The 17,279-nt window shown below is 38.3% G+C and overlaps 4 protein-coding genes and 1 pseudogene across 7 annotated transcripts; 2 read left to right on the top strand and 3 right to left on the bottom strand.

Moving 5' to 3' along the window:
* The first annotated feature begins 117 nt into the window (after window positions 1-117).
* LOC147923547 (aldehyde dehydrogenase family 2 member B7, mitochondrial-like) lies at window positions 118-3,257 on the top strand. Its single transcript, XM_087495556.1, has 11 exons — window positions 118-300; window positions 602-727; window positions 818-960; window positions 1,067-1,220; window positions 1,323-1,552; window positions 1,680-1,769; window positions 1,938-2,111; window positions 2,231-2,368; window positions 2,476-2,613; window positions 2,701-2,762; window positions 2,832-3,257. The coding sequence occupies exons 1-11, from the start codon at window positions 225-227 to the stop codon at window positions 3,103-3,105; spliced, it is 1,605 nt and encodes a 534-aa protein (XP_087351682.1). The 5' UTR covers window positions 118-224; the 3' UTR covers window positions 3,106-3,257.
* On the bottom strand, window positions 3,248-5,557 carry LOC104756742 (protein CORTICAL MICROTUBULE DISORDERING 4-like). Of its 2 annotated transcripts, none has more exons than XM_010479381.2 (4): window positions 4,528-5,557; window positions 4,243-4,437; window positions 4,073-4,164; window positions 3,248-3,985 (listed from the first exon to the last, which is right to left on the bottom strand). In XM_010479381.2, the coding sequence occupies exons 1-4, from the start codon at window positions 5,278-5,280 to the stop codon at window positions 3,391-3,393; spliced, it is 1,635 nt and encodes a 544-aa protein (XP_010477683.2). In that variant the 5' UTR covers window positions 5,281-5,557; the 3' UTR covers window positions 3,248-3,390. The 2 variants fall into 2 exon arrangements, with proteins under 2 accessions (XP_010477683.2, XP_087351681.1); XM_087495555.1 differs by having other exon boundaries at window positions 4,524-5,487.
* Window positions 5,558-7,723: 2,166 nt separating this feature from the next.
* On the top strand, window positions 7,724-9,566 carry LOC147923546 (F-box protein SKIP22 pseudogene; annotated as a pseudogene). The gene has a single exon (XR_015586920.1). The product of XR_015586920.1 is annotated as an F-box protein SKIP22 pseudogene (transcript).
* A 2,644-nt stretch (window positions 9,567-12,210) lies between these two features.
* LOC147923545 (polygalacturonase 1 beta-like protein 1) lies at window positions 12,211-14,443 on the bottom strand. 2 transcript variants are annotated; one of them, XM_087494028.1, is made up of 2 exons: window positions 14,306-14,443; window positions 12,211-14,175 (listed from the first exon to the last, which is right to left on the bottom strand). In XM_087494028.1, exons 1-2 carry the CDS (start codon window positions 14,354-14,356, stop codon window positions 13,198-13,200), a joined length of 1,029 nt encoding a protein of 342 aa, XP_087350154.1. In that variant the 5' UTR covers window positions 14,357-14,443; the 3' UTR covers window positions 12,211-13,197. The 2 variants fall into 2 exon arrangements, with proteins under 2 accessions (XP_087350154.1, XP_087350153.1); XM_087494027.1 differs by having other exon boundaries at window positions 14,306-14,436.
* A 1,175-nt stretch (window positions 14,444-15,618) lies between these two features.
* On the bottom strand, window positions 15,619-17,255 carry LOC147923544 (uncharacterized protein At4g28440-like). Its single transcript, XM_087493966.1, has 3 exons — window positions 16,997-17,255; window positions 16,205-16,455; window positions 15,619-16,090 (listed from the first exon to the last, which is right to left on the bottom strand). Exons 2-3 carry the CDS (start codon window positions 16,431-16,433, stop codon window positions 15,903-15,905), a joined length of 417 nt encoding a protein of 138 aa, XP_087350092.1. The 5' UTR covers window positions 16,434-16,455; window positions 16,997-17,255; the 3' UTR covers window positions 15,619-15,902.
* Window positions 17,256-17,279: the final 24 nt, after the last annotated feature.

The following is a 17,279-nucleotide window of genomic DNA, read 5'->3' as shown; positions in this document are numbered from 1 at the left end:
AGAAATATAAAATTATTTTAGTATATGATTTGGGACAAATCGCGTCGACATGTCCCCATACACACGTGGAAAAATGCAGTGCTATCTATCTTAAATTGGTTTATTTCTATGTTTGTTAAATGTGAAATCATTACTCCGTGTGTAGCCTACAATTACAAAAAGAGCATCATCGTATAGAGAGAACATTTTACACCGTAGAGAAGAAGAAACAAAAGTAATTAGCCATGGCGTCAAGAAAAGTTTCTTCGTTGCTCGCTCGCTCCTTCATATCCTCCTCGCCTTCTCTGTTATCTCTTAGAGGTATATATCTGATGGCTAATACGATCCATTTTTGTAAAAATGATATCTTCTTAGCTCCGATCGGACTCTGTGGCTATGTTCATAATGTGATGTTCAATACAACGATCGAGATCATAATCTTACTTTATTGATCTTTTTTACATTTTCTCTCTTTTATCTGATGATGGTCTCCAAGTTTTTTTGGATTCTGTTGTATCAACTTGTGTTATTTTGTAGATCGCTCATTGTCTGTTGATCGATTGGATGATCGTGGTCTCTATCAGATCGGTTGATTCCTGTTCTGTTTTGTTTTCTTCATCAGGTATGAACAGAGGAATTCAGAGATACAGTAACTTCGCTGCTGATCTTGAAAACACTATTACTCCACCTGTGAAAGTTGAACACACACAGCTCTTAATCAATGGAAGATTCGTTGATGCAGCCTCTGGTAAGAAAATGTTTTTTAGCACTTTGTCAATATCTTAAAGCTTGTTACAAACACTGAGACTTTTTATTACTTGTTTAAATTTTTTTACAGGAAAAACTTTCCCTACTCTGGATCCAAGAAATGGTGAAGTGATTGCTCAGGTAGCTGAAGGTGATGTAGAAGACGTGAACCGTGCTGTTGCAGCTGCACGCAAGGCTTTTGATGAAGGACCATGGCCTAGAATGACAGCTTATGTATTTAAAATAATAAGCAACTTCTTTGTGTTTTGAAATGTTCTCTCAGTTGGTGACCAAAAAGAAATGAAATGTTCGCTCTGTTTTGGTTAATTGATTTCTTCAGGAGAGATCAAGGATACTGTTTCGTTTCGCTGATTTGATCGAGAAACATAATGATGAGCTTGCTGCTCTTGAGAGTTGGGATTGTGGGAAACCTTTTGAACAATCTGCTAAAATTGAAGTGCCAATGCTTGCTAGGGTGTTCCGGTACTATGCTGGTGAGTGAAACCACTGATGCATTTTATTGTGTACCTAAGGTTTCTTCCTCATTATATCCATCTTCATAAACTTTGTGCTTTCTCTTTCGATGAGTTTCTCAGGTTGGGCAGACAAGATCCATGGAATGACAGTTCCAGCAGATGGTCCACACCATGTGCAGACCTTGCATGAGCCTATTGGTGTCGCTGGACAAATCATCCCATGGAACTTCCCTCTTCTCATGCTTTCTTGGAAACTTGGACCAGCTTTAGCTTGTGGAAACACCCTTGTTCTCAAGACTGCTGAGCAAACTCCTCTATCTGCTCTTCTTGTTGGAAGACTACTTCATGAGGTAATAATGTTTGCTCTTGTGTTTGCTACCATCTGTCTACTTGACAACTTATAGGCCTTAGGCTTTCATTCAAGCTTCATTTAACAATATGTTATGTTTTGTTTAAGTAACTGATATTTTATGACAGGCTGGACTTCCTGAAGGAGTTGTAAATATAGTTTCTGGATTTGGTGCTACAGCTGGTGCAGCCATAGCTAGTCACATGGACATTGATAAGGTTTCTAATACAAACCTTGAAAGATTCTTCTTATCTCACCGTTTTCTGCAATGGTTGTATATCTTGTTCCTTAGATCTTTTCTTGGAACAGTTTCTGCAAGCATAAAAATACATACCAGGCAGTAGTAACATTTTGTTTCTGATAAATATTAATTCTGCACTTTACAGGTTGCTTTCACCGGGTCTACTGACGTTGGGAAGATCATTCTTGAGTCGGCTGCAAAAAGCAACCTTAAGCCAGTGACTCTTGAGCTTGGAGGCAAGTCACCATTCATTGTATGTGAAGATGCTGATGTGGATCAGGCCGTCGAGCTTGCACATTTCGCTTTGTTTTTTAATCAGGTAACATCACTTGAAACACCTCAATGTATGAATTAGAGTCATATGATTTCCATGGATATATAGAGTCTTAAGAATCCAGCCTTTTTTGATATGTATAACCTGATCTGTTTAACTTGTAGGGACAATGCTGCTGTGCTGGCTCGCGTACATTTGTACATGAACGTGTGTATGATGAGTTTGTAGAGAAAGCTAAAGCTCGTGCTATCCATCGCTCTGTTGGAGATCCCTTCAAGTCAGGCATTGAGCAAGGTCCCCAGGTACTTAGAACAACATTTAGAAACCGTAACCTAACCAAGATCTTGGTGAAAAAAACAGAACAGCATTTTCAAAATTCCTAAACTTATTTTGGAAATAAAAATAACAGGTGGACTCAGAGCAATTCAACAAAATCCTGAAGTACATCAAACATGGAGTTGAGGCTGGAGCCACATTACAAACTGGAGGTGACCGGCTTGGTTCAAAGGGTTACTACATTCAACCAACAGTCTTCTCAGACGTTAAAGTAAGTGAACAGAAATATTACCCCTTAAAACAAAACTCAATTGTTAGTTTCTTGCGAAAATGAGTTATATGGACTTAAACTTGGCAGGACGACATGCTCATAGCTACAGACGAGATATTCGGCCCGGTTCAAACCATATTGAAGTTTAAGTAAGAATCTAATGCTAAATCAAACTAACGTTTTCTGATTAGACTTTACTGATTTAAACGTTTTCATAGGGATCTTGATGAGGTGATTGCAAGGGCAAACAACTCGAGGTATGGTTTAGCTTCTGGAGTGTTCACACAGAATCTGGACACAGCAAACCGACTGATGCGAGCGCTCAGGGTTGGAACCGTTTGGATTAATTGTTTTGATGTACTTGATGCCACAATTCCATTTGGAGGGTATAAGATGAGTGGCACTGGAAGAGAGAAGAGTCTTTACAGTCTTAGCCACTACTTGCAAGTCAAGGCTGTTGTCACTTCCCTTAAGAATCCGGCCTGGCTCTAAACCGAACCAAGTATCTCGTCCTTAATTGATTTGCACTTTTGCTTTGGGAAACCTGGAATTGTACTGCCTCTAAGTTTTCAACATTTTGAGAGTTATTTATCTTCAACACGTTATGCAAATAAAACAACATGCAAATGTGTGATTGAGAAAAACATACTCTTATTAGTTTCATTGATGTTTATATGACAATAGAATCCATGAATCTCTCTATAAGTAAGCAGTGGCAACTGAAAGCATTTTCACAATAGGAGTAGAGTGGGAACAACATAATACTCTCGATATGGTTCAAGGATTCTTCAGTTTGATTCTGAGCTTTCTAGTGATATGTGATGCTTTTGGATGAACTGGTCGTCGTCTCGTGTTATCAGCAGACTGTTCTGCTTCCACCCAGTTTACAACTTTGAGAATCAAAGACTGTGGAACCTTCTTAACATCTGCATCACCTGAGCCTCTACACTTCTTCATCCCTTTCTCCAAAGCCTTCTCTATAAACTCCATGAACCAGTTTGCAGCTTCTTTCTCTATCTCTTTAACCAACCTCGCCGTGTTTCCTAACCCGGAAGAAGAAGAAGGAGCTGCAGGGTTCTTGTTCTCATCGTTTGATCTCAACTGCTTGTGACTTTGCTGCTGCTGCTTCAAGACAATTCTTCTCTTTGCTGTGGTTTTCTCATGATCATTTGAGTTATGCTGGATTTCGTGTAGGATCACTGACGATCCATTCTCAGATTTGTTCTCAGTAGTAGTAGCAGATGAAGCAGCTGCTTCAATGGACGCTATTTCGTTCATGGTTTCAGCTATCTGGCTGTGAAACTCCAAGAACTTGTCGAAGCAAGCAGCTGGACAATCAGCTTTTGCTGATTTGCTCAGATTTGCAAATGTCCTGTTTAGTCCCAAAAAAAGATTCACATTTCAGACTCAAAACACACATAAATCATACAATGAAAACGACTTAAATTCAGATGTATACTTGAGATGACGAACGGCTGTTTCTGTGGTTGTAGCTTCTCGCAATGCTTGAAGAGCTATCTTCTGAGCCATCTCTCGCTGCTGCATAGCTTCCTGTTCACAGTTACAAAGACATCTCTTAGTATTATAACCAAAACAGTCTTAAAAGACTGTATCAAATTTAATGCAAACCTTGCTCAGTGTGCTAAGTCTTCCTGGTAGACTCAAACTCTTCTCTGGTTTTTCCAACTTACTGTACTTAGATTCATGCTTTGGAGAAACCATCTTCGATATAGATTTTGGAGCATCTCTTTCATCTTCCACCATAGCAGCTGCTGTTGCTCTCCTAGTACGCATACTCGGAGGAGGTGAATCGCTTTTCTTTGCCTACAAAATCAAGATTTAAAAACCCTCTCAACAAAAACCCTTAACGCTTAAAGCCAATAAAGAAAAACACACAGAGCAAAATGTACCTACAGAGGATTTAAAAGGAGTAACAAGAACAGAGGAAACAGAGTTCTTGGTCAACATCTCTCTATCGCAAACACTTCTGCTTCTCGGAAACTTCGAAGTCGGCGGAACAACACAGCTCTTCCTCATCATCGCAGCAGGACTCTCTCCTTTCAAATTCGACAAAAGCCCTCCACCATAAGAGCACCTAACTCCACCAGGTGATCTCCCTCTCGTCATAACAACAGGAGACGCCGCCGTGAATCTCCCATTACCAATCCTATGTTTCGCCGGGGTACACTGATCAAAATCCAAAGGCGCAGGCTTTAACACAAACGGAGACGAAACGTCACCGTTCTGACCCCAAGAACCTCTCCTCGGTCTCGTACCAGACTCTTTCTCAACCTTCCCTCTCGCACTCATCAACGGCTCAGGTGTACCAAGCAGAGGATGCCGTCCCGGAATCGGCCTAGCGCCTTTCATAACCGGAACAGGTGTCCCTGGATCGAGCCGATCAACGTATATAAACTGACCCAACTGCATCTTGTTGCTTAGAACCACGTCGTCTTGATCAGAAGGAAGGCTAACGTAGATCGAATGAGATGAATCAGAGACTTTAATGAAGAAGCCTTGTTTGGGTAATAGATTCTTCTCGTCAAGATCGATGGGAACGATATCTGTGACTTGTAATAACGAGCTTCTGTGTTCTCCGGTCGGTTTAACTCCGGTTTTCATACCGTCGATTAGCTTTTGAAGGATCCCTGGTGCTAAAGCCGCCATTTTTTTTTACAGAGGATTCAAGATTGAGACTTTGTGATTCAGATGTGAAATTCAAGAAATGGGTTTAGATCGCAAAGATTGAACCAATTTAGGGTTTTTTTTTTACACTTAGCTAACGGTAAGATGGAAACAAAATAAAAATCGCAACTTTGTTTTGAATAAAGAAGAAGAAGAAATTGGGGATTTGGTTATTGGAGCGTTGTGAGCAACGGTCGAATTTGGTGGTGGGTCTTTGTATTTTAGTCTTCGTAAATTGTATAATTACAATATTTAATCTGGAGGGATCTTCTTGTTGTTGTTATATATATAACGCTGCTGCGCACGCTAATCATGATTAGGCTACTATGATAGATTCTGGCTTTATCTTTTTTGGCTTTTGCATCTGAGTTGACTGGTGTTATTTTTTCCTAATTAGAGGGTGCACTAAAATTCTCAGTAAACCAAATCAACCATATGTTTTCGGCTAATCTACCATATCTAATTTTTGTATTTGTCAACTATACTTAAAACATTTAATTTTGTTATTAGTATTTAGTAAAAAATCTGCAAAGATATTGTTTGAATGTGTTAAATTGTGTTTGTCTAGTCTATGTAGGTGGATTCGCCACCTCATTTTTTTAAAAATGGTAGATAAATCATAATCATATAGTCAGTGTTTATTATCCATTTTTCCAAAATACAAAGTGTTTATTATCCATTTTTCCATAACCATATGTTTTCGGCTAATCAACCAAATCTAATTATTCTATTAGGCAACTATATTTAAAACATTTAATTTCATTATTAGTAACAGTCAAAAATCTGCAAAGATATTATTTGGGGCATTCTCAAAAATGCCCCTTTTTCTATACCCCTTTTTAAAAATACTCCTTCATGTTGACTATTTTTAAAACTACCCCTTTTATATACAAAATGACCAAATTACCCTTTTTGAGTGACAGCAAGAATGTACAGTCATCAAAATCGAAAATATTTTCCCGCAAAAAAGGTTTCCTGCCAAAAATTCTTTTTCCCGCCAAAATCGAAAAATTTTCCCGAAAAAATTATTTTTTCCCGCCAAAAAAAAATTTTCCCGCCAAAATCGAAAATTTTTCCCGCCAAAAAGATTGAAATTTATACCTTTTTAAAACATTGTAAACGCTTTTAAAAAACTTTTAAAAACGTTTACAAGGTTTTTAAAAGGTTTTTAAACATATTGTAAACGCTTTTAAAAACCATGTAAATGCTTTTAAAAGGTTTTTAAACACCTTGTAAACGCTTTTAAAAACTTTTTAAAAGCATTTACAAGGTGTTTAATATTTTTTTAAAACCCAAAATCTTATAAAAACTTTTACAAGGTTTTTAAAAACATTGTAAAAGCGTTTACAAGGTGTTTAAAAACTTTTTAAAAATCTTTTTAAAAACCATTTGAAAACCTTTTAAAAACCTTTTAAAAACCTTTTAAAATCTTTTAAAAACCTTTTAAAAATCTTGTAAAAGCGTTTACAAGTTGTTTAAAAAACCTTTTAAAACTCTTTAAAAAATCTTGTAAAAGCTTTTACAAGGTGTTTATAAGGCTTTTATAAGGTAGAAACCTTATAAAACCTTTTAAAAACCTTGTAAATTTTTTTTGGCGGGAAAATTTTTTGTCGAAATTTTTTTATCAAAATTTTTTTGACGGGAAATTTTTTTCGAAAATTTTTTGGCGGGAAAATATGTCGGAAATTTTTTGGCGGGAAAATTTTGTTTTTTTCTTTTTATTGAATAAAATAATTTTCATCTAAGGGTAAAATGGTCATTAAAAATTAAAAGAGGGCAAAAATAAAAATAGCCAGAAAAGAGGGTATTTTTGAAAAGGGGTATATCAAAAGGGGCATTTTTAACAAATTGTTTAAATGTGTTAAATTGTGATTGTCTAGTCTATGTGGGTGGGATTCGCCACCTCATTTTTGAAAAATGGTAGGTAAGTCATGTAGTCAGTGTTTATGATCCAATTTTTCAAAATAGATGCTATTTGTAATGAACAAAAAATACTCATGAAAAAATGTCCCTAGCTATTATTTCTCATATTAATTACTATTATTCAAAATTTCTATAAATATTATTATTTATATATTATCCTTAAAGATATGAAATTTTGTATTTTTGTCAAAGGTAATGACGACTTCTTGATCTTTGATCATAAGATCTTGTCGTGATTGATGAATGTGCTTCCAAAGAAACCGAGTACTTATTCGGACACAAAGTTAAGTTGTACTTTGATTCTTTCATTGTTTAATTAACCAAACAAAGAATTTTAAACAATTCATGGAAAGCGTGTATTTGGTATTTTTTCATTGTTTACTTCTAACCGTTAATGTAGAAAATCCTAATTTACATATAAACACGAAAAACAATATCTCTAATCGGATCGGGTTGGTTGGTATGTTACCCACCAAAAAGCCCAAATAAATAAATTATAGGCCCAAAGACGCCACATAACTCGTAACCGCCTCAGCCTTTCTTATCTCTTTTCTTGTCGAAGAAGAAGAAGAAGAAGAAGAAGAAGATCACAAAGTTCATCATAACAGAGTCCGAGGATGAAGCTACGGTTGAGACTTCACGAGACGAGAGAAACCCTAAAACTCGAATTGGCCGATACAGGAACTCTCAACGATCTCCTGCGACGTATCAATCCCACGGCGCCTTCCTCCGTTCATCTTTCGCTTAATCGTAAAGACGAGCTTCTCGCGTCTTCGCCGGAGGATACGCTCCGATCTCTTGGTGTAACATCCGGTGACCTTATCCACTACTCTCTGGATCAATCTGCTTTTATCGCATCTGTTGAGGTTGCGGAGTCTTCGAATTTGGAATTGGGATCGGAAAGTAATCAGGCGGCGGCTGTTCACGATTCGATGGGTATTGGATTCGCAGAGGTTGATGATGTTGTCCCAGATCAAGCCAAACCGAATCCGACTTCCACCGTGGAAGATCCAGCAGAAGGATCCAAGACGGGTATAGAGAGTCCAGAGCCGATGGATGTGGAGGAGCTTGATGACATGGAAGACATGGAGCTCGCTGCCGCTGAAAGCAAAAGGTTAAGTGAACCATTCTTCTTGAGAAATATATTGCTTGAGAAATCTGGTGATACCAGTGAATTGACTACTTTGGCTTCCTCAGTTCATGCGGTTATGTTAGAATCTGGATTCGTGCTGTTCGATTCAGGGTCTGATAAGTTTAGCTTTTCAGAGAAGTTACTTACGGTTTCCCTAAAGTATACTCTACCTGAGATAATTAAGTCTAAGGATACCAAAACAATCGAGTCTGTGACTTTGAAGTTTCAGAACTTAGGCTCTTGGGTTGTAGTTTACGGAACTGTAGGTGGGTCTAGTAGTGGGGGAGTTCACATGAATCTTGATAAGCGTAGGTTTGTGCCCGTTATAGATATGGTTATGGATACTTTGAAGTCTGACAAAGAAGGCTCTTCGAGGATTTACCGTGAAGTGTTCATGTTCTGGAGAATGGTTAAAGATGGTCTTGTTATCCCGTTGTTAATTGGTCTTTGCGATAAAGCTGGCTTGGAACCTCCACCGTGCTTGATGCGTTTGCCAACAGATCTAAAGCTGAAGATACTAGAGTTGCTTCCCGGCGTGAGTATTGCGAAGATGTGTTGCCTTTGTACTGAGATGCGGTATCTGGCTTCAGATAATGACTTGTGGAAACAGAAGTGCTTGGAAGAAGCTAAGAATGTTGTTGGGACAGGAGAGGGTGATTTGGTTAACTGGAAGGCAAGATTTGCTGGTTTTTGGATGCATAACCAGCTTGCTGCTGCTTGGAGGCATAAACAGTTTCCAAGAAGGGATGTTTCCACGGGAAGAAGAGCTATGCGATTCCCTCGGATCATTGGAGACCCTTCTTTCACATTGTTTCATGGAGATCGCTTGTATGGATCCCCTGGCCTTGGTATTCACCCGGGACAACCAGCACGTGGGCTTGGCGGACGAACATGGGGTCAGCAGTTTACTCCCAGGTGCAACCTTGGGGGATTCAACTAGCTAGCAAACATCCCGGGTGAGAAAATGGAACTGGTGAATCTGTTGAAGGTGGTAGGAGAAGTAGGTGTATTGTATATGGCTTTTCCGATATCAGCAAATAAATGGGGAGGGAACTAGTATGTTTGATCCTTATAAAGTTTCTTTGGTTTTAAATGATGTTCTCTTCTTTTTATGCTTCATGGTTGCTCTTTTATGAGTTCTTTTTTTTTTTTCTCTGTAACCACCAGATGTATAAGTAATTAAGTATAATAACAGGGCTTCTTATTTTATCAACAACATGGCTTCTTATATTATACTAGTATTGCTCTTAGATTTCATATGGGACATGTTCACAAAACTTTATGATTTAACGCAGTTCAATTTAAATTTTGTCAGAACTCAGAAGTTGAAGTTGTGGTTTCTAAAGGGATTGAAACAAAAAAATTATGAACTTTCATATCTTTAGAGATTTGTAGTTTTGCCATAAATTTTGTCTCATTTGATGAACCATCTTGTTTATACGGTATCACAACGATTGTATCACACCTTCAAAGCAATAAGTTATTTTGAACTATATATTAGATAAAATTTAAATGACCTATTCACAGTTGTAGCAAAACAGATATTTATATATCTGTGACTGTTACTACAGACCATCATCTTGAAAGATGAATATTTCCACTAGTAAAATTGGAGAAGAAAGGACCTCCCTAGTCACTTAGCTACATTTCTTGTCATTGGAGAAGAAAGGACCTCCCTACACTCGAGTCTGTTAGCTAGGGTTGTAGTTTACGGAACTCTAAGTGGGTCTCGTGAGCGTGTGCGCACGACTTATCTCGATATAAGCGTAGCTTTGTGCGCATGACTTATCTTGATAAGCGTAGGTTTGTGCACGTTATCGATTTGGTTTTGGATACTTTAAAGTTTGATACCGTGACGTGTTTGTGTTCCTTGGGAATGGTAAAAGATGATCTTGTTATACCGTTGTTGTTTGATATTTCTGATAAGGTTGGCTTGGAACCTCCACCATGTTTAATGCGCTTACCAACAAAGCTAAAGCGGAAGATACTAGAGTTGCTTCCTGGTGTGAGTATTGGGAAGATGGCTTGTGTTTGTAGATAGATGCGGTATTTGGCATCAGACGATGATTTGTGGAAACAGAAATGCTTGGAGAAAGCTAAGGATCTTTTTTGGGCATTAACAGATGAGGTTGGTTGGAAGTGTAGATTTGCTGATTTTTGGGGGCGACGGAGACAACTCATTATCCTAGCAAGAGGAAGACTTCCCCAAAAAAAAGCAACCCTCGAAGAGAAAACTCTTTCAACCGTAGAGACCCTTTCGACCGTAGAGATCCTTTTGACCCTAGAGGCCCTAGATACCCTTTCAACCCTTTCGGTATTCATCTGGGAAGGAGACCTGGTGCATGAGCATATGGGGACAGAGCTTTTTTCCCGGATGCAATCTTGAAATATGCGACTAGCAAGCATGCGGAGTGATCAGATGGAACCGGTGAAGGTAGGAGGAGTCGGTTGTCTTTCACTTGGATACTAATATTTTTTGAGTTTTAAATATTTCTTTGCTTTTGGATGGTATTTTCTTATTCACAATGGTACTTATGCTATATATTTGGCTGGTCATTTTATGAGCTTAAAGTTTTTGACCATACGATAACATGTATGGCAGCTTATATTTTGCTGTTGCTCTTAGATTCCATAGTTGCAAACCTGATTTTTAGTGAAATTATGTTGCATATGGGAGATGTTTACGAAAATTTAGTACATATCACAATCGGCTGGTTAAGTTAATCCTTGTTGTTATGATAAATGCTATTCAAATTATGTCAAAAGTTGAAGTAGTGTGATTTGTAATGAGATTGAGACGATTTGTTTTTCACTCTAAAATGTTCACCAATTAAACCGGTAAAAAAAGAACATTTCATATAGTTTTTTCTTTTACCCATCATCGTAAAGATGCAGTCACATCTATTACTAAAAAAAAGTAACAAATACAAAAATGATTTAAATGACAACAAGTCAAATTAGGAGAGAAGGACCTTGCTAGTCACACTAAGCTACATGTCCTTTATAGGCCTACATAACTTGTTGTTTGTCCCCAAAAACAATCTCACGAATAAGTGATGGTTGAGTCAATCTTCATTAAAAAAGCTTTGGTCTTCCCCATATTCCATTACATAACTTCTTTACTTCATTGAGATATTGTATCAATAACATTTCCCTGAATGTTGGAACTGTGTTTCAGTAAAGGTCAGTCTTACACAGTTACACTTCCAGACAAAGAAACATCAAAACCAGTTCAACGTAACTAGGATGATATGATCGGTTGGACCGGACTGATTCTCTGTCGAACCGATATGAAATGTATCCTGATTTCTTAGGGCTAAGATGTGGCGTCGCTTAGATATCCGGTTTACCGACTAATACGTGTTTGTGACGAACTAAAATATCAGATGCTTGCTGAACCAAGCAATGATATCATGAAAGATAAAATGACATGTGAATGTCGTCGACTCATTAATCATTCCAACAAATTCCAAATGCATAACAAAATATGTTTGGATGTTTTACATTCATAAAGTTTCAATAAGAGAGTTGCATTGTCCCTTTTAAACAACCCCCGCCTCGTGACTCCACCCTTTTATCGTTATTGTGTTGTTTTTAGTTCTCTCTGCTTGTATTCGATGTTTTTATATAATTGTTAATTATACAATTTTAAATTTGGGCGTGGTCCTCTTTCTAACCAATCATCTAGAATAACAACTTATTAATATCACAAATGTAATCATTTGTTATTAGTATAGTATGATTTTGCTTTGTTTAAGTTATCCACACGAATTGATTATTACCTAACTTATAACTCCTATAAGTTAAATTGCTTAGGTAAAAATTCATTTATTTTTAAAAAATGCATCCCACTACAATTTTTTTTTCTTTAATTTCCACAACATATTTATTTAACAGAGTCGGAGCCTCGGAGGAACATAACGAGTTTGTATCGTTACAGAAATATAAAGATACAAAAAAATAACATTTATTATTCATTTTTCTACGTACGACATGGTAATTAATCGGCGATGGCCCAATTCATATCATTCTCAAAGATCCAATGGCAGACCTCGATCTGACCCGGCTTGGATCCAAGCGACACGAAAGCTCCATGGCTCGCACCCCAAGCTGAAGTGTCCATGTGACATATAGCAATACCATGGTTGATCTTGGCTTTACTCTTAGGGTCTAAAAGATCCGCTTCGTAGACCCGAACTTTAGGCACAGAGTGACAGTAGTAGAGTAAGTAAGGATACAAACTCTGATGACATGAAACTGACTTTGTCACTTTTCCACCGTTGATTCCTTTGACATTCCCGATCATTACTTTCTGTTTCGATCCAGCTACACTCTCTGTCGTTCGGACTACCACACTTCGACCTAGCACCGATGTAGCGAAATCGATCATATCTTCCGCTGATCCGACACATCGTTTCGTCTCTCCGACCGTAGGTGATCTCTCGCATTCTGTTACCGCATTAGCAATGATCCCTTCCATCGTTGAGTTATCTCTAGCGTGGAAAACACGCTTTATTTCCGTAATTTTTGATGTCGAAAACGGTAGTTTCGAGACAATGCTACGGGGAAGAAACGATCTTTTCGGCATTTTATCCTTAATGTCAGGCATCCAAATCAATGTACCTTCTTTAAGCATCGATTCTCTAAAGAACTTGCCAGGCTCCACCCACTTATTTACCTTTTTACCATCGCGGAGTTTACTCTGGTTGTATCTCGCGAATCCGACTCCGGTTTTAGCGTAATCCTTGAACGTTGAGTTCTTTGTATACGTCTTGAAATCAATCTTGTTTCCTTCAGCTCCTTTACCATAACCGGTAAACGATTCCGAACCGGGATTAAAAGATTTACCGTAATTCACAAAATCTACCTTCTCTGAGTTCGAGTTCTTGGCGTACGACGAGAACGTATCGTCCCCCTACGTTAGCCTTGTCTCTATAATTCAAGAATGTGTCCACGGCTGCGTTCCCTGAGGCACCGTAGCTTTTAAAGTTGTTCCGAGGAACATTCCCGTCGCCGCCGTAGCCTTTAAAAGTGTCATTGGCTGAGTTAGCGTTTTGGCCGTAGTTGGAGAACTCCGATCCAATTACATTGGAGGAGACGCCGTATGAAGAGAACTCGTTCGGAGCTCCGTTACCGTTTTTGCCGTAACTGGTGAAAGATTGACCCGGACCGGCGTTTCCTTCGTGAGTGTAGGTCTTGAACGTCTGAGCACGACCGTTTCCGTCGTCGGAATACGCCGTGAAACGGCTCGTCGGATTGTTGTCTCCGGATTGATAGGTTTTAAATTCTCCGGAGCCGCCGGTGGCTGACCTGCCGTAGGAATTGAAGTTTTCATCGACGACGTTGCTGTTATCGGCGTAGCCTTTGAACGAATCGTCGTGACCGGCGGCGTCGCGGCTGTACCGCCGGAAAGAGTCGGTTACTACGTTGCCGTTTTGTGAATATTTCTCGAACGAGTCTGCGCCGCCGGGACGAGTCGTGCCGTAGTTGGTGAAGTTTCGTTGGTCGTAAACAGAGAACTTAACGTCGTTGCTGTGTTTCTCGAGGGTCGGACCCAAGTCGGGGAAACAGAAGAGGTTAGCGGCGGAGCAGAAGTCAGGGAGGCGATCCGGAAGCGAGTTTTGGGAGGCGAGTTTGGCGAATGTGGCGGAGGCGACGGCGGTTAGTGGTGAAGCTTTGGAGAGGAGAAATGCTGAGCCTGGTAGTGATTGGTTTTGGATCTGTTTGTTCCAGTAACGTACCAAAGAAGCTTTTGGTGTGAACGGATTCGTCTCCGGCGAAAAACCGCCGTTAGTTAACCGTTCTCCTCCGGCCATAACTATCTGCATTGTGGAAGTTACCAATATTGTTCAAATGATCAAAAAGCATGAATAAAACAGAAACAAATCCAATAAAAAAGCTTGAAGCGAATCATCAGTTTTAGAGAAATCAGACAATTTGAGTTTCACTTACATGGAAGAGACAAGACACGAAGGATAGGAGAAGAAAAAATCGTTTGAGCATTTTTTGTTTAGAGAGAGACAGAGGAAACACTCGATTGGGGCAGAGTAAATGTTGGTGGGTTGTCGATGCAATTGTGTGTGTCAGTGTGTGTATATATATACTTAAAAAAACTGAACCAATGTTTAATGTGGATAGTTAAGGCATTGATTAGAAGAAAAAAAATTGACTTATTAATTTTTTGTTTCACATTTGTCAACAACATTTATCCTACCGATGGTGATTGACTGATTGGTGACAAACAAACACATCCGTAGACAATGTTAAACTAACCTTTCTTACTCGGTGTAACTTGAAACAATTTTTTTTTTTCACTTTGTTTTTAACAAAATCTTGTGATATATTTAATGAAAATTTTCGAGAAACACCACACCAATTCTTCGACACGACACTATTTCTTTTTACTGTTGTATGATTTTAGTCTCTCCAATGGAACTCAACTCGAAAATATTTTCACCGCAACACAATTCATATAATAGTTCACACGTTAAGGTGAGCCTTCAATGTCCAATTTTCTAAAAGTACAAAACTTATAGTGTTCAATGCACCTTTAGTGGTCCAAGCATTACTCATCGTCATCGATATAGAACACAATTTAGTCTAACAACACTTGGAAAGAAAACAATGTGTTATCGATATTCACCAACTTAATGTTCAAGCTGTCATACGTTATGATGTGGATTTTAAATTTGGATAGTAATGCATTTACATCACAATTACAAACCCATAAACCGGGGTTTTATATTTCAAAAATCAAAATGCATGTCACGATTTCTCCATTAATATCTCTGAATAACGTACGTATTAATCCAAGAATTTCTCCTAACAATTTTTTTTGATTAGGAAGAGGATAAGGAAACAACTCTAAAAGAATTAAACGCACTAAACATCCCCACTTAACCATTTAACACTCATGAAAAGATACATTACTTTTGGCTGGAAGAAACTTTTTCTTTACTAACTCTATATGTGTATCCATATTATTGTTCATTTCTTTATATCAAGTTTCATAACCAAGACGTGAGACAATAAACAAATTAAAAAGACAAAGGAAACCAAAAAGCCATCAGTCATGATGCAATGCTGACGCTCTTACACAATCGAAGTCCCATCAGGCCATCACTTCAGCAACATTTCTTCTCCACAATCATTGACGAAGTGATTCCGCCCATATCTAGTTGCATTTTGGTTTAACTTCTACCCAAAATGGAAAGAAATCATTATGGGTGTTGATCTATAGTGTATAGAGAGACTTGCAGTTTCTGTTTTCTTCAATAGGAGAATATGCATACGAGGCAAAAGGTGTAAGAAAGTAAACAATGTTAGCCCAAAAGCCTTAACAGTTATGGTGACATTACAAAACAAAAGGTGTCACAAAAGTCGTAACCTAAAGCCAAAGCTCTGCATTCACTTTTAGAGCCATCACTCCTCACATAGCTTAGTGCAGAATATCATAATTCACTCTCTCTTGATGCCAACATTAACGGTTACGAATGACTGGTTTATTATTGAGGCCTTCTCTAGGAGTCTTTAGAGGATTGTGTCACTTTTATTCAACGACGTTGACGAGCTCATACTCGATAAGGGACATGTTGGTGTCTTCTTTCACTTTGAAGCTCGCAGGCTCTGTAACTTCAACACGACCCCACTTGTCTACAGCTAGCCTCATTGATCCTTTATACATGTCGATTTTGGCATTGCGTAGAGTTACAGTGGATCCCTCTTTCATTAGGTCCACTACACACATAACCAAATCAAAGATAACATGTCATAAATCCCTATTATTCACTAGCCTGTGGATCAAAAACATTCACACAGAGAGTTTTAACAGTCTTATTATATTCTATATACCTTGGTCATTTCTTGCGGTAAAGACGACAACTCCAGTCTCATCTCCAAGAATGCATTCAGAAATGCGCAACTGGCGAGCCTGAGGACCATCAGTACGACCTTTCTGTAACACCATCTTGGTGCTAACGATCTTCACGGTGACATTGTGTCCACTAGTACCAGGACGCAGCTGATCAACCTTTGTGAAAACTGGCTTTTTCAACCCGGCTTTGGTGTTGGTATCTGCCATTTTCCAATAACAACAAGAGAGCCTGCAAAATCACAATACCATGACTTTTTAAACCAAAATCCAAATGATTTAGTTACAAGACTTAGATCATAAATTAAGCAAGCAGGACACAAAAGTTAAAAAAAACAGATCAATGAAGGCACATTCTCATCTCATACATACCAAAAGAGTCTAAATTCAATTAGATTTTGATCATCATCATCATACCATAACAACAACACAAAAATTTCACAATGTATTGGTAAAAGTAGATCACTTACGCCAAATTAAAACATTGAAAAGCACATAGTAGCAGTGGATACCAAACCCAATTAGCCTATATTTCATTACATATATACCATATAATCCTACCAAGTACAAAAAGTTTCAAAATTTTGGTTGTTCATACGCTTAAGAACACAAGAAACAAAGACAAAATCGAATTCAGACAGTACATGCAATAATTTTACAACAAAACAGTGAATCAAAGCGCTAACAGTTTTGAAATCCAGACATAACCTAGGAAACTCGAATGTACTATGAGAGAATTAGGGTTTTTTTTCAATAAAATATTCGGAGCTTACCTTTTTGGATAATCGAAGGCGGAGACGATCGAAAGATCTGATTTTGACGTTTTCTAAAAAAAAAAAAAAAAACAGTCGAGCTCGGAGAGAAAGCTTTCTGGGGGAAATGAACGGTGGATCTATAAGCTCGAGCAATGACCCAATCAGGATTTGGCACGTGTACAGATCGTGCTTCGTTGTGCGCGGTTTCTATGGTGGTTCTGGTTCTATCTCATCGTGCCTAGATGAATAGTACTATTGTCTCTCTACTGTTGGGCCTATTTTTAAACACTTATTAAAACTT

Source organism: Camelina sativa, chromosome 17, assembly GCF_030686135.1.
Source record: "Camelina sativa cultivar CO46 ecotype springtype chromosome 17, ASM3068613v1".
Taxonomy (NCBI): domain Eukaryota; kingdom Viridiplantae; phylum Streptophyta; class Magnoliopsida; order Brassicales; family Brassicaceae; genus Camelina; species Camelina sativa.
Note: the sequence above shows the minus strand (reverse complement) of the source record. Positions and strands in the feature narration are given on the sequence as shown.

Excerpts from the sequence above, each read along its gene's own strand:
- LOC147923547 (XM_087495556.1), top strand. The coding sequence starts at position 225 with ATGGCGTCAAGAAAAGTTTCTTCGTTGCTCGCTCGCTCCTTCATATCC. Across the intron at positions 1,221-1,322 it reads GGTGTTCCGGTACTATGCTG|GTTGGGCAGACAAGATCCAT; the intron begins GTGAGTGAAACC and ends TGAGTTTCTCAG. Across the intron at positions 1,770-1,937 it reads GTCACATGGACATTGATAAG|GTTGCTTTCACCGGGTCTAC; the intron begins GTTTCTAATACA and ends TGCACTTTACAG.
- LOC104756742 (XM_010479381.2), bottom strand. The coding sequence starts at position 5,280 with ATGGCGGCTTTAGCACCAGGGATCCTTCAAAAGCTAATCGACGGTATG. Across the intron at positions 4,165-4,242 it reads GACTTAGCACACTGAGCAAG|GAAGCTATGCAGCAGCGAGA; the intron begins GTTTGCATTAAA and ends AACTGTGAACAG. Across the intron at positions 3,986-4,072 it reads ACAGCCGTTCGTCATCTCAA|GACATTTGCAAATCTGAGCA; the intron begins GTATACATCTGA and ends GGGACTAAACAG.
- LOC147923545 (XM_087494028.1), bottom strand. The coding sequence starts at position 14,356 with ATGCTCAAACGATTTTTTCTTCTCCTATCCTTCGTGTCTTGTCTCTTC. Across the intron at positions 14,176-14,305 it reads TCGTGTCTTGTCTCTTCCAT|ATAGTTATGGCCGGAGGAGA; the intron begins GTAAGTGAAACT and ends TCCACAATGCAG.
- LOC147923544 (XM_087493966.1), bottom strand. The coding sequence starts at position 16,433 with ATGGCAGATACCAACACCAAAGCCGGGTTGAAAAAGCCAGTTTTCACA. Across the intron at positions 16,091-16,204 it reads TACCGCAAGAAATGACCAAG|TGGACCTAATGAAAGAGGGA; the intron begins GTATATAGAATA and ends TTATGTGTGTAG.